Below are 12,494 nucleotides of genomic sequence, written 5' to 3'. Positions count from 1 at the left end.
CCCCATGTGGGACAGGGACTGTGTCCAACCGGATTAGCTTTAATCTATCCCAGCTCTTAGTACAGTGCCTGGCACACAGTAAGCGCTTAACAAATACCATTTAAAAAAGAGAGAGAGAGGGAAAGATAGAAAGAGAGACCACATCATAGGTTATCACCCCCAGAAGCTTGGTACATAGTAAGCGCTTAAGCAAATACAATAACTATTATTATTATCAAGGGCACCTACTCTGTGGAGAAAGACACAGATAACGACAGAGCATGGCCGCAATTAAGAAAACCCACCGTCAAGGCACTGTCCACTCGGGACTTACCAGGAAGAAACGTGACAATGGAATGGTCGATGTTTGGGCGTTCCTCAAAGTCCATCATCACCTGGGCGGTGCCCTGGCGTGTGTAGCACCTCACGGTGGACGTGTATCGGACGTCCCCGCTCCTGTGGATCACCGCGATGATCTGGCCGTCGTGCTCGTGGCCGCTGTACACTCGTTCCTTAAACTGCATCTTTGGCACTGGGAAGAAAGTTTGTAAACACAACGCGCCCTGAAAAAGCTGGGGTTGCCCCTGAGACCACATGGATTTCTGTGGTCATTTATGATAAGGAATGCCCAAGACGAGTTTGAAGCGATGCAAGGTTTTCTATAAATTAACTGTACCAAGGGGCAAGTTTTCCACTGCTCAAAGACCACCTGGGCGCCACAAGATCGGAGCTCATGATATTGCACTTTGGTGAACAACATGAGACCGATATTTGGGGGTGGGAGGTGAATTGTTGGGATGCTGGGCCTGAAATTTACTTCTTCGCCCCAAGAAGCTTCCCCAGAAGCAGAAAGAATTCCCCACAGGCCACCAGTATCCAGCAGCGGACGGGCAACCCCATAGGGAAACCTGGCAGCCCCCATGGGACAGCTGTGCCCCACCCAGTCAATCGTATTTACTGAGCGCTTACTGTGTGTAGACCACTACACTAAGCACTTGGGCGAGTACAATATTACAATATAACAAACACATTTCATGCCCACAGCAAGCTTATAGTCTACAGGGGGAGACACACTAATGAAAAAAAATAAATTACAGATATGTACATAAGTGCTGGGAGGGCTGGGGGCAGGGAGAAGGGATGAATAAACAGAGTAAGTCAGGGTGTGCAGAAGGGAATGGGAAAAGAGGAAAGGAGGGCTTAGTCAGGGAAGGCCTCGTGGAGGAGATGTACTCTCAATAAGGCTTTGAAGTGAGGATGAGTAACTGTCGGATGAGGAGGGAGGGCGTTCCAGGCCAGAGGCAGAACATTGGGGAGAGGTCAGGGGAAACTGCTCGGTGCGCTTTGGTCTCAAAACAGCCAAAGACCAGTGCAGGGAGCATTGGAGGAGGGGTGGAGGAGAGCCACGGCCGGCGGGCCCAGCCAAAGCCTTTGCAGGCTGACCTGAGGCCATGCAGGTTTCAAATTCCCACCCTCTCTCTGTGGAGGCCTGGGACCCTGGAGCTACTTTCCAACTGGAGTAAACCATCCAAAGCCACCTGGCCCCCTCACAGGCCTAGCCTTTCAGTGTAGCCCAAGGGACCACAAGCTTAGGGACTCCAGTAACAGTAATGGAATTTACTGAGCACCCCTAGGTGTAGTGCAATGCTCTGGAAAGTACGACAGATTCCCGAGTCACATAAGCTTAGACTCAAATAGGACTGCAGGTGCTTGACGTCCCTAGCGAGTGGGCCAAAATAGGCGGCCACTTGCCATCCACGCCGGTCCCGGCTTCCGTCGGAAGAGTGGGGAGATGGCCCGGGGAAGCCGGGTCCCCCTCTGCAACCCCTCCCCTCTAAAGGCTCGAGCCGGGGAGCCCAGTGGTCTCCCGGTTAGCGGGTGGTTCACCGTTTCTGTGCCGTGTGGCTCTGGCGGCCGTGGCAGAGACTTACAGTCAGAGACCGAGTCGTTGATGAAGACGGTGGCTTTGCTGGGTTCTCTCAGGGCAGCGTCGGTGGGCATGCGCAGCACCAGCTCGAACGCCTCCACCCCCTCCAGCACCGGCTGGCCCAGGTCATCCAAAATCACCACCCGGAACGTCTGCGTGTTGACTCCGGGGGCAAAATCTAAGTTGCGACTGATGCCCACGTAATCGGCGCCGGCTACGAGAGGGAACCAAACACCACATGATGGGTTAAGCGTGAAAGGCGGGGCCTTTTTTACGGAGACAGATACTACAAACCGTCCATGCTTCTACTGACTACTGCCAAAGGCTACCTCTCTATTGATCGATCTGGCCCGACATATTCGGAGGCTGTTCTATTTCTTCAATCAATGCATAACATAGAGTTACATTATTCAATGCTTACTGCTTGTGTATTGACAGGGAAGACGTCTACACCCTTGCAAACGTGCTGTTAGAGCAACGTCTCAGTGGAAAGATGGATACGCTTTAGATATAGGTCCTTCTATTTGACACATTTAAAAAACATTTCACTAGCAGTTAGGTAATGTTGGTATTTGTTAAGCGCTTACTATGTGCCGAGCACTGTTCTAAGCGCTGGGGTAGACACAGGGGAATCAGGTTGTCCCACGTGGGGCTCACAGTCTTAATCCCCATTTTACAGATGAGGTAACTGAGGCACAGAGAAGTTATCACTCCAAAAGGTGGGTGGCTGAGGTCATCCCCATTTAATCTCCTTGTGCCCCAGTTTCCTCAGCTATTAAGGAGTCTGTCACTCCCAGGGAGTGGAGGGCAGAACCAAGATGGGAATCCCCGTGTCGGGTAATCATCAATCGATCAATGGTATTTATTGAGTGCTCACTGTGTGCAGACCACTGTACTAAGCATTGGGAGGTTAAATAAATCAAAGTCGGTAGGTGGGTTCCCTGCCCACAAGGAGCTAGAGGGGGAGACAGACGTTGTTATAGACATACATTAGCGGCTACTCACCCTCTGCAGACCGAACCTCTGCTTTCCGAGATCGCACCGTAACGGAGGAGGGCCTGGAGAGATCTGTGCCGGTCCTCCACACCCGCACTTCCACAAAGCCGGCGCTCTCGTCCACGGAGTATTCCACGGCCCCAAAATAGAAGCCTGGTTCTGGAGAAATAGGAAACAGAACCCATTCAGGTTGCTTTCATTTCCCATAAGCCCTTGCTGGGCCGAAACCCTTCTGAGGGAGAAAATAAGAGCTCCGCATCCCCAAAATAGAGGCCTGGTTCTGGAGAAAAAGGGATCAGAATCCATTCAGGGTGCTTTCCTTTCCCATAAGTCCTCGTTGTGCCAGAACCCTTCCGAGGGAGAAAGTTAGATCCTGAGCTGGCTCGGGTTTTCGGTACCGGGGAAACAGCTCGCGAACAGATGTTCCCATACTGATTTCCTTTCTGTTGGATTTGCTTGAAGGTCTTTGACAGTTTGGGGTGTCCGTGGGGTTCCAAGTCTTTCTTTGGGGGGGCAACCAGGCTTGGAGGAAGTTAACTCCATCCTCCCTCCTCACTAAGACACCCCGGAATGACTTTCCCCTCAGCTTTAGGGCCTGCACTCGTCTGATCTCTACCAGACCCCTACTGATCTAGGGAACGAGGGGACAGAGACAGGGAACTGACTCTGAAGCCACTAAGGCCTAGGGTCGGCAAGAGGAACTGTACGAAACAAGATGCCATTGCCTTGAGGGCAAGGGTCGTACACGTCTTCTCCCAAGCTGTATTTTCCCACTACTTCCCATTTTATGCCTACTCTCGGTCTGCTGGTTTCCTGGCTCTTCTCCTTTTACTGCATTTTTCGGTACTCTGGACACAGCTGGGATTCAATAAATACTGATGATGATGATGATGATGAATACCAGACGTTGGCCAATTTTAGCCCAAGGGATGATAAAAATGCCTCCAGCATCACTCCCCCTTTCTACTGCTTTCAATTTGAGCCGTTTCTGCACTTTAGGTGCCAGAGCATCTGAGTGTGTATGTACAGATGAAGGTGTTATCGCAATTAACCTTACTCAAGCTGGCCCCTAGACACCAGCCAACACATTCCTTACATTTCTCACTTCGGTGCAGGCGGACAAAGGTGAAGATAGAGAATGGGGCTTGAAAGGGACTGGGAACATAGAAGATTCTTCTTCTGACCGGATACCCCCATCGCCACATAGCTGAGGTTCTCCTGAAAGCCCTGTATGATCGTTTTAGAAGACGAAGCCGGGAGCATGATCTCCTGGGTTCGACCGAGGGACGAAAAATAAATTTCATTTCACATTCCTTGCCCACTGCTTTATCATATAAATGATACCTGCAGGTCAAAGGGCAGACCAGTGAAATGCACGAGGAAGAGACTTGTTCTGCTTAATGAATATATTCTATTTAATAAACAGACCTGGATTAGAAGCCAGGTCTTCTGATTCTCAAGCCTGTGCTCCTTCCACTAGGCCATGCTGCTTCTCCTGTGTTTCCCTATCCCAAGCCTACTACTTTCTTTGCTCGACTTCTTTCAACTTTTCTCTCCTTCAAAGGCACAAGATCTGACAGGGGCAAATTCCAGGATATTCTCGGCCCACCAACGCCTCAACCGGGAGCGGGACTGATGTGTGCGATGGGTGTTTTTTCTGCCCTCTTCCCCACCGGCTCTAGAATCATTCTGAGGATCAACGAGTCCTTACCGTCATCTCTGTCGGGGGCGATGGTCACCTGGGCCCCTGGGAACTCGGTTCCGATCCGCCCACCCATGGGCATGCTCAGCCGGACGTGGAAGGCCTCGGCCTCCTCGTAGAGGGAGTCGTCGATGATCACCACGCGGCACATCTTCTCCCGCTCGTCTCTGTCGAAGCGGAGGACGCTGGTGTGATCCTCGGGCCGGGATATGTAGTCGGAGTAGGAGAGCACCGAGGTGGGGATGGTGCCGGTGGCTGTTCCTGGGGGAGAAGCGTTCACAAAGATCCACGTTAGGAAGACCCCGGGGAGCCTGCGTCTGATCCCTGGAGGATTATCGTCCGGGACTCCCGATGATCGGGGAATGTTTTCTTCGTGCCCACCGGGTGAAAGGCACCAAACTGGGTGTCGGGCCCCATGCTCTGCACTTATAGCAACTGTCTGGGTCTGCCGATCCTGGCTATCAAACAGGAAAGTCTCAATACGACAAGATGAGCTATCCCCCCTTCCTCCTTCCTTCGCTGCTCCCTTCCCCCTCCTGCCTTCCACAGAATCCCATGGCAAGGACACTGAGCCGGCGGGGGCGAGAATGCCCCCCTGGGATGTTTGGCAGAGCTGATGGGGGGAGTCTTCCTTCTGCCCCCTACCGTATCTCAGAGCTGGACCTGCCCTCTCCTCAGAAGGAATGGCTACCGGAATCACGGCGCTCTGGTTCACCTCAAACCCACACAGAGCAGCGGAGAGACTTCTGAGGGGCAGTGGGCAGAACAGTTGGGCGTACAGCTTTGCTGGCCCCATCTCTTGCCAGACTTGCCCTCGGACATGATGTCACCAGGCACGAGGCCCTCCTCTGCCCCAATTCGAGGCAGACTTCTCCTGCACAAACTCACAACTTCCTGGCAGCCTGGTCATCTGCTGGAGGGGGCAGAATCAGCCTCATTATCCAGTCAGTTGCCTTTCCAGAGGATCGATATTCACTGAACACTTACTGCAGAGCACTGTACTAAGTGCTTGGGAGCGTACTCTAAGACTCTGCCCTCAAGGAGCTTATGATCTGGTGGGGGAAGACAGATGGTTAAATAAATTACAGGTAGGGGGAAGCAGACGACTATATAAAACGACATCCATAAGGCAACAGGCAGGACCAGGGTGGGGGCGGAGAGTGGGTCGAGAAGGAATTCCTTTCTCCACTTGCCAACCAACTATTTGGTGACAGGAAACAGCATCACAATTCACGGACAATGAAGCTGCATTTCCACGTGGCCCTTCCCTCTTGGTACTAACTTAGACCAGGTCCAAGCAACAGTATCTTGTTAGGCTGCTACTCGGGGGATTTCCAGGTCAGCTTCCTGGACCCCAAACTCAGGGCCCATTCCCCATTAATTCGTTCCTCGACCTCCTCCATCCGCTCCCCGCACCTCTTCGGTGAACTTAACTTCCTGACGCTCCAATTTTGGCTTTACCTAGTGTCAAAACTCAGTCCTAGAAAGGAACCACCAGGGGATGAGGGCGATTTGACATAATGAACCGATGATGGAGACTCCCATCGGGAAGAGGGAAAAGCCTCATGTCTGAGACTCCAGGACCCAGATAATCTGCTCAGGGGAATTGATTCCAATGTTAGAGGCTTGTGCAGGGGCATTCACACCCTCTCATCCCGCCGGTAATGGCTCTCAACTGGGACACCAATAGCAAGGAGAGAGCAGGTGGCAGGAGCGCAGCACGTTGTGATTCACAAGTGCGGTCTTTGCTGGTGCTAGCCAACTACCGGCAAAACAGGGTCTAGAACCCAGGTCTCCTGTTTCATGGAGCAATGCTCACTGAGCCAACAATAGGGCCGCACAATAAAGAGCTGGATAAGGGAAAAAAACAAGATTGGGGGAAAGTAATTGTTTTAGAAAGTGCTATATCTCACAGCTTCCCTGGTCAGAGCAGTGGAGCACATCTCCAAGAGGCCTTCCCCGATTAAGCCCTCATTTCCTCTTCTCCCAGTCCTTTCTGTGTCACCCCTGAGCTTGGATTTGCTCCCTTTCTTTATTCACCCCACCCTCAGCCCTACAGCACCTGTCTACAGGCCTGTACTTTATTTTAATGTCGGTCTCCCCCTCTAGACTATAAGTTTCTTCTAGGCAGGAAACGTTGTCTACCAGCTCCGTTATAGTGCACTCCTCCGAGCGCTTAGTACAGTGCTCTGCACACAGTAGGTGCTCAATCGATATGACTGATTGATTTTCCCACTTGAGCCTACCTACCTTGCTGAGTATAGCAGATGACCATCAGCTCCTGGCTGACGTCTCCACTTCTCCAGACGGGAATGAACAGTTCACCAATATCTTCTTCCACCGTGTAGACGGGCTGAGGAATAAACACCGTAGACTCTGTGGAGAGAAGATTAACACTTTGGTTACCAAGTCTCATCACGCCGGGAATAGTTACATGTAGGTTAACAGTTTCCCAGCAGTCAACGTTCCTTTCTCTCCGTGAAGAAATCCGAGGAAAGTAAAAAAACAAACAAACAAACAAAAAAACCACCTGCCAAGTCTAACATGCAGGCTCTGAGCCAGGGCATTATTTAATATGGATTTAGGAAATCTAGATAACTCTTTCATCTTCTCTGGAATCTCTATTTCTTACTTAAATAAGATCTGTTGGCTCATCTTCCCTCATAGCCGTTTAAGGCCTCCTGGCTGAGAATGTTTCTCAAATTAATCAAAAGGCAACTCTTTCCTCCGGGATGCTGCATGATTACTGGAATAATTACACACTCGCTTGGGAAAAATGAACTCTGTTGGAATTCAGGAGTTCATTCATCATAGGGAAAGAAACCTCTCCCCGTCTTCTCTCAGCAAAGTGCCTATGACAGATCCAAATTCCATTAACTTTGACCAATCCCCTGTAGCGGCCAGATGAAGACAAATATTTTCTCTCTGCTTTGACCATACAGCTCTCTCAGATGCACTTTATACGTGGAAGGAGGAATGCTGTAAAAGGTTCCATTAAATTCAGGAAAAATAACAGCAAAGGGTGATGGTGAATTATGCATTCATAAGATATAATCCAAGTGTTTAAATACACTTTATAAGTTGTCTTTATTGAGCATTTTCTGGGTGCACAGCACTGTTCTAAGCACTTGGGAGAGAATATAACAATATAACAGAGTTGGTAGACATGCTCCATGCCCACAACAAGCTTACAGTCTAGAGGGGGAGACAGCCATTAATATAAATAAATGACGGATATGTACTTAAGAGCTGTTGAGTCTAAGGGAGTGATGAATGGAGGGGACAAATCCAAGTTGAAAGTGCAAGGTCAGAAAATGACAATTTTTTTTTCACTTCAATACAAAAACTAAGTTATGATTTTAGTAACTACATGAAAACATACTTTATAAAAATACGGTTGCTGAAGAGACTCCTTGGATATAATTACCTATTAACAAATTAAAGTATGATACTGAAGTATTTGGGGGCTTTAAAAAGGACCTGTAGCTCTTTTTGCAAAAGCACAGCACATTGTTCTGGTGCCAGAGGCCTGCCAACGTGGCTGAAGGTCGACTCATTTTTAATTTTAAAATGCTGGCGTTCTGGTTACATTATCTTTTAGGCTTATTTATATAAATTCAATTCAGAAAAACATCCCATTTTTTATCAGTTGTAATGTAATATCTTTAAAGGCTCACTTTCTTATTTTCTTTTTCTAACTTGCACAGTAACTGAAAAATGAAACAACATTGAAACTAAGGGACCTTGAAACTCAGTAACCAACACTACTAAGGAAACCCACCACAAGAAACAATCAGAATGCACTCAAATCTCTATGAGCAAAATGCATTCCAACGTGTGACATTATTCTAAAACTTGTAAACAAAAGGGGGCATACTGCATGCCAGAAAGCATTCATGCCAGAAATGAAGCATTAGGAACGATCAATTTCCTAACTGTACGGTTCCCCGCCCCATGTGTTTTACCCCAAGTTCTTGGGAATCGTTTGAAAGCAGAAACCAACGCAGCTCACTGAGGCTGAGGCTCCAGCAGGGTTCCCTCTTCGTTCTTCCATCTGCGCCTGCCCGTGGGTGACTGCGGTGACTTTTTATCACTACTGGACACTTCACTTTTCAAATATGGCACTGGACATAAAACAGCTGGTCTACCTCTGCCGTCCCCAAGGCAGAGCCTTCGTTTGGCGGTTCTGGGTGGGATTCTTGTCAATATCAGCCAAGTTCTTTTTTTCTCTCTCAAGAGCCTACGTTTCCTCTGGGGCTGCAGGCAAGATAAAGCTGACTTTTCTTTACATCCATCACTTGAGGGTTCTTGAGGAACAAGAACTTATGAACTTGTGTATGTGAGTACTGCTTAACTAAATAACAACACCGACCAGCCCGATACTGCCTGAGAGGGAAAGAAATACTATCTGAAGCGGGTCAATATTTAATCTTTCGGCCGGGGCAACCACGCTGCAACCGGAATCTGAATATATCCATTTAACCAAAGGTTTGGAGACACTTCAAATGCACAGATTAAATAAGAATTCCAAAAGACCTAGCTGCCTTGGGTCTCTTTCCTAGGACAGGTAGAGCCTAGGGAGGACAGAATTCCCATTTAGGGTAGTAATGGGTCATCACAAGACAAAAATGTTTGGGCCTCGGGTTTGCACGCGGGCTAGATCGGCTGCTTTGATCTACTGTGTCACCCACCAGAAACCTTCCTCAATGCCTGATGCTTCCATTCCGGTAAAAACAAATGAGCCAAATGCTGCCCTCATTCCCAGAGGATGATCATAGGAAAAACGGGACATGTAGGTGATGCACGGACAACCCAGTCTGTGAGCTAATTTGGCCATGTGAAAAGAACATGGGCTTGGGAGTCAGGAGACTTTGGTTTACATCACAGCTCCGCTACTGGCCTGCTGTGTGACCTTGAGCGAATCATTTAACTTGTTCACACCCAGTTCCCTCATGTGTAAAACGGGGATAAAATGCCAGTCTCCTTCCCTCCTAGACAAGGAGCCTCCCTGATATTGGACCAATGTCCAGTCGGACTATCTAGTCTCTACACTAGTGCTTACCACAGTGCAGGGCATAATGCAAACCCTAAATAAATTCCACCACCTTCGCCCAACTGACTTTTTAGAAAACTGGCAGCTGCTCATCTGGGGAGAGCCGGTGACCGCGGAAAGGACAAGAGCAAGAGAAGAGCATCGATCTTACCGTCACCCGGGTCGACGATCTCCACCGTGGTGACGGCAGGGAATTCGAGGGCGGCCATGACCGGCTCGGACAGCACCACTTGGAAGGTCTCGGACTGCTCGTGCTCCCCATCGCTCAGAATGCGCACCCTCCACGTGGCCGTGATCTGACCGGGGTTGAACTGCACCTGCTTCTGCCCTTTGCCCTGGAAGTCCTTGTCTCTCTGGGCCGTGCCATCCCTCGTGCCGATACCTGGTGTCACAGAGAGAGCAAGTCCGCTTTGGGTTTGCTTATCGAGAAAACGGCTACGCTTCCTTCCTCTGCCTGGCCTGTCTGTCGATGCGGTTTGTAGTTCTCGAGATCGGGGTAGATCTGGCTCCTCCTTCGCAACTGGGCTCTGCTCTTCAACTGCCCGTCTCTGACCTCTCGCTCCTACCAATCCTCCAGGCTGGAACTCCCTCCCCATCCCTCTGCAAATCAGCCAGACCACAGCTCACCCCATCTTCAAAGCCTGCCTTAGAATCCCACCTCCTCCAATCTTTCAGTAGCATTTATCGACTGCCTATTCTGTGCAGAGCACCATACTAAGTTCCTGGGAGAGTACAATAGCAGTGTGGCTCAGTGAATAGAGCTCAGGCCCGGGAATCAAAAGAGCCTGGGTTCTAATCCCGGATCTGCTACGTCTGCTGTGTGACCTTAGGCAAGTCACTTCACTTCTTTGGGCCTCAGTTACCTCACCTGTAAAATATGGGCATTAAGAATGTGAGCCCCATGTGGAACACGGACCATATCCAACCTGATTAATTTATACCTACTCCAGCACTTAGAACAGTGCTCGGCACACAGTAAGTCCTTAACAAGTACTATAATAATGTTAGCAGACCTGACCTCGTCCTTCAAAGAGCTCATCATTTAGCAAAGGAGCTAACCTTTCTCTGATTAACTCACGACACCCCAACAGCCCAATACCCTCCCTTAGCACTTGTGCAATTTATCGTTATCCTCAGAACTCGAGAAGATATGTATGATTTTATGTATTTAGAGGTTTTAAGTTCTTGCTTCCTGATTTATCCTTGTTTCTCCTCCAGCATCCGCTAGACATAAATAGTTTTTATCTGTCTCCTACGCTCCTTGAGGGCACAGAACTTTGTGTCGACCTGCTATTGCTGTACCCTCCCCGAGTGCTGGGTTCAATGCCCAGCACTCAGTAGACATTCCAGAAATAACACAGAATAATTGATTCCCCCAGCTTCCAAAGTGAGAATGAAATGTTTAGAGCAATATATAAAATTCTCCAGTGCTACCTTGAGGAGAGGACAGGGATCGTGACCATCTCTGCTACTGTACTCTCAGTACAGTGCTCTGCACACAGAAAGTACTCAAACGCCCTGATGGCTCATTGTTGATTCGCCCATTAGTTCTAGCAGTGTCCTTAATGTGTGCTTAATGTGCCCAAAGGGAGGATGAAGTCTTCACTCTCCTTGGGCCAGTGTAACCACCAGGTAATAGTCTCCGTTGTTCCAGTGAGCAGAGATAAAACAATGTCAAGACACAGCAAAAATAGCTCCTGGGATCACGCTGAATTGGGATTACCTCAGATAATTTGTCTGTGAACTGTTCTCTGGAGAAACACCGCTCTCTAACATTGGTGCCCTCACATAGTTTCTCTGTAAGGCATAAAGATCAAACTGAAAAATCTTTATTCTTACCACATTTTTCTTTTTAATGAGAAAAATAAACATCTCATTCTTTGATGATGAATACCCCCAATGGACCTTGAATGAACCTAACCTGAATATGAGAAGAAGAAAAAGCAGAACAAGCTATCTGCCTTCCCAGGGTCCTCAGAATCGGAGTCTGACAGGGCTGAGACACCTCCCTGGGGTGCCCAGCTGAAGAAAGATCAGCCCTTCGTTGTGCTTTGCCAAGGAGAGCAATTCAACATGGCAGAAATGAGTGGTCCACAAAGCTATATTTTCCTTTCCGTCGACCGCCTCCTGGGTCACCCTGACTTGCTCCCTTTATTCATCCCCCTTCCCAACCCCACAACATTTCTGTACATATCGGTAATTTATTTATTTAATGTCTGTTTCCCCCTCTAGACTTTAAGCTTTTTGTGGGTAGGGAATGAGTCTGTTATACTGTACCCTCCCAAGCACTTACACTTACAGTGCTCTGCACACCGTAAGCGCTCAAAAAATACGATTGACTGACTGACTGCCTTAGGGAACCCATCCTCAGACATGTTTCTGGCCCCCTGACCAAGGAGGGAATGCACAATCAGACTGAACTTACTGACAAAAGAGGTTTCTCCCAGGTGACCTCTTCGTTTAAGAATGACATCTAGATATTTGGAGTCCTCATTGACCAGGTAGTATTCCTTTTCTAGAGAGATCCAGGCCCAGGTCAGGTGGAAATGCTGGTTCTTCAATACATTTCCCCCTGCAACACAGAATTATGAACACAGAAATGAGCTGATCATTCTTTTAATTCAACAAAACACATTAAACAAACTCAAAACTTCATTGTCAAGTTCTCTACATGACATATAAATCAATCAATTAATGGCATTTATGGAGCGCTTACTGTTTGCAGAGCACTGTACTAACTCCTTAGGAATGTACAACAGTGTTGATAGATACGATCCCAGCCCACAAGGAGCCGACAGGCCAAACGGGGAGAGAGAGAATAAAATACATTGCAGATA

At 48.7% G+C, this 12,494-nt stretch overlaps 1 protein-coding gene across 3 annotated transcripts in view; it reads right to left on the bottom strand.

Annotated features, from left to right (window-relative positions):
- Positions 1-12,494, bottom strand: part of FREM2 (FRAS1 related extracellular matrix 2) — a 73,330-nt gene that overhangs the window by 17,358 nt on the left and 43,478 nt on the right. For all 3 annotated transcript variants that reach the window (XR_003753904.2, XM_029048099.2, XM_039914900.1), the window contains exons 3-9: positions 12,083-12,229; positions 9,809-10,039; positions 6,855-6,980; positions 4,614-4,865; positions 2,912-3,061; positions 1,911-2,120; positions 314-511 (exon numbers count right to left, since the gene is read on the bottom strand). Coding sequence is in view for 2 of the 3 variants with exons in the window: in XM_029048099.2 (XP_028903932.1) it covers positions 314-511; positions 1,911-2,120; positions 2,912-3,061; positions 4,614-4,865; positions 6,855-6,980; positions 9,809-10,039; positions 12,083-12,229 (1,314 nt within the window). In the remaining variant the exon portion in view is untranslated. The remainder of the gene's footprint in view (positions 1-313; positions 512-1,910; positions 2,121-2,911; positions 3,062-4,613; positions 4,866-6,854; positions 6,981-9,808; positions 10,040-12,082; positions 12,230-12,494) is intronic.

Source organism: Ornithorhynchus anatinus, chromosome 20 (genome assembly GCF_004115215.2).
Source record: "Ornithorhynchus anatinus isolate Pmale09 chromosome 20, mOrnAna1.pri.v4, whole genome shotgun sequence".
Classification (NCBI taxonomy): Eukaryota; Metazoa; Chordata; class Mammalia; order Monotremata; family Ornithorhynchidae; genus Ornithorhynchus; species Ornithorhynchus anatinus.
The sequence above is the reverse complement of the archived record's forward strand: the minus strand, read 5'-3'. Positions and strand labels throughout refer to the sequence as shown.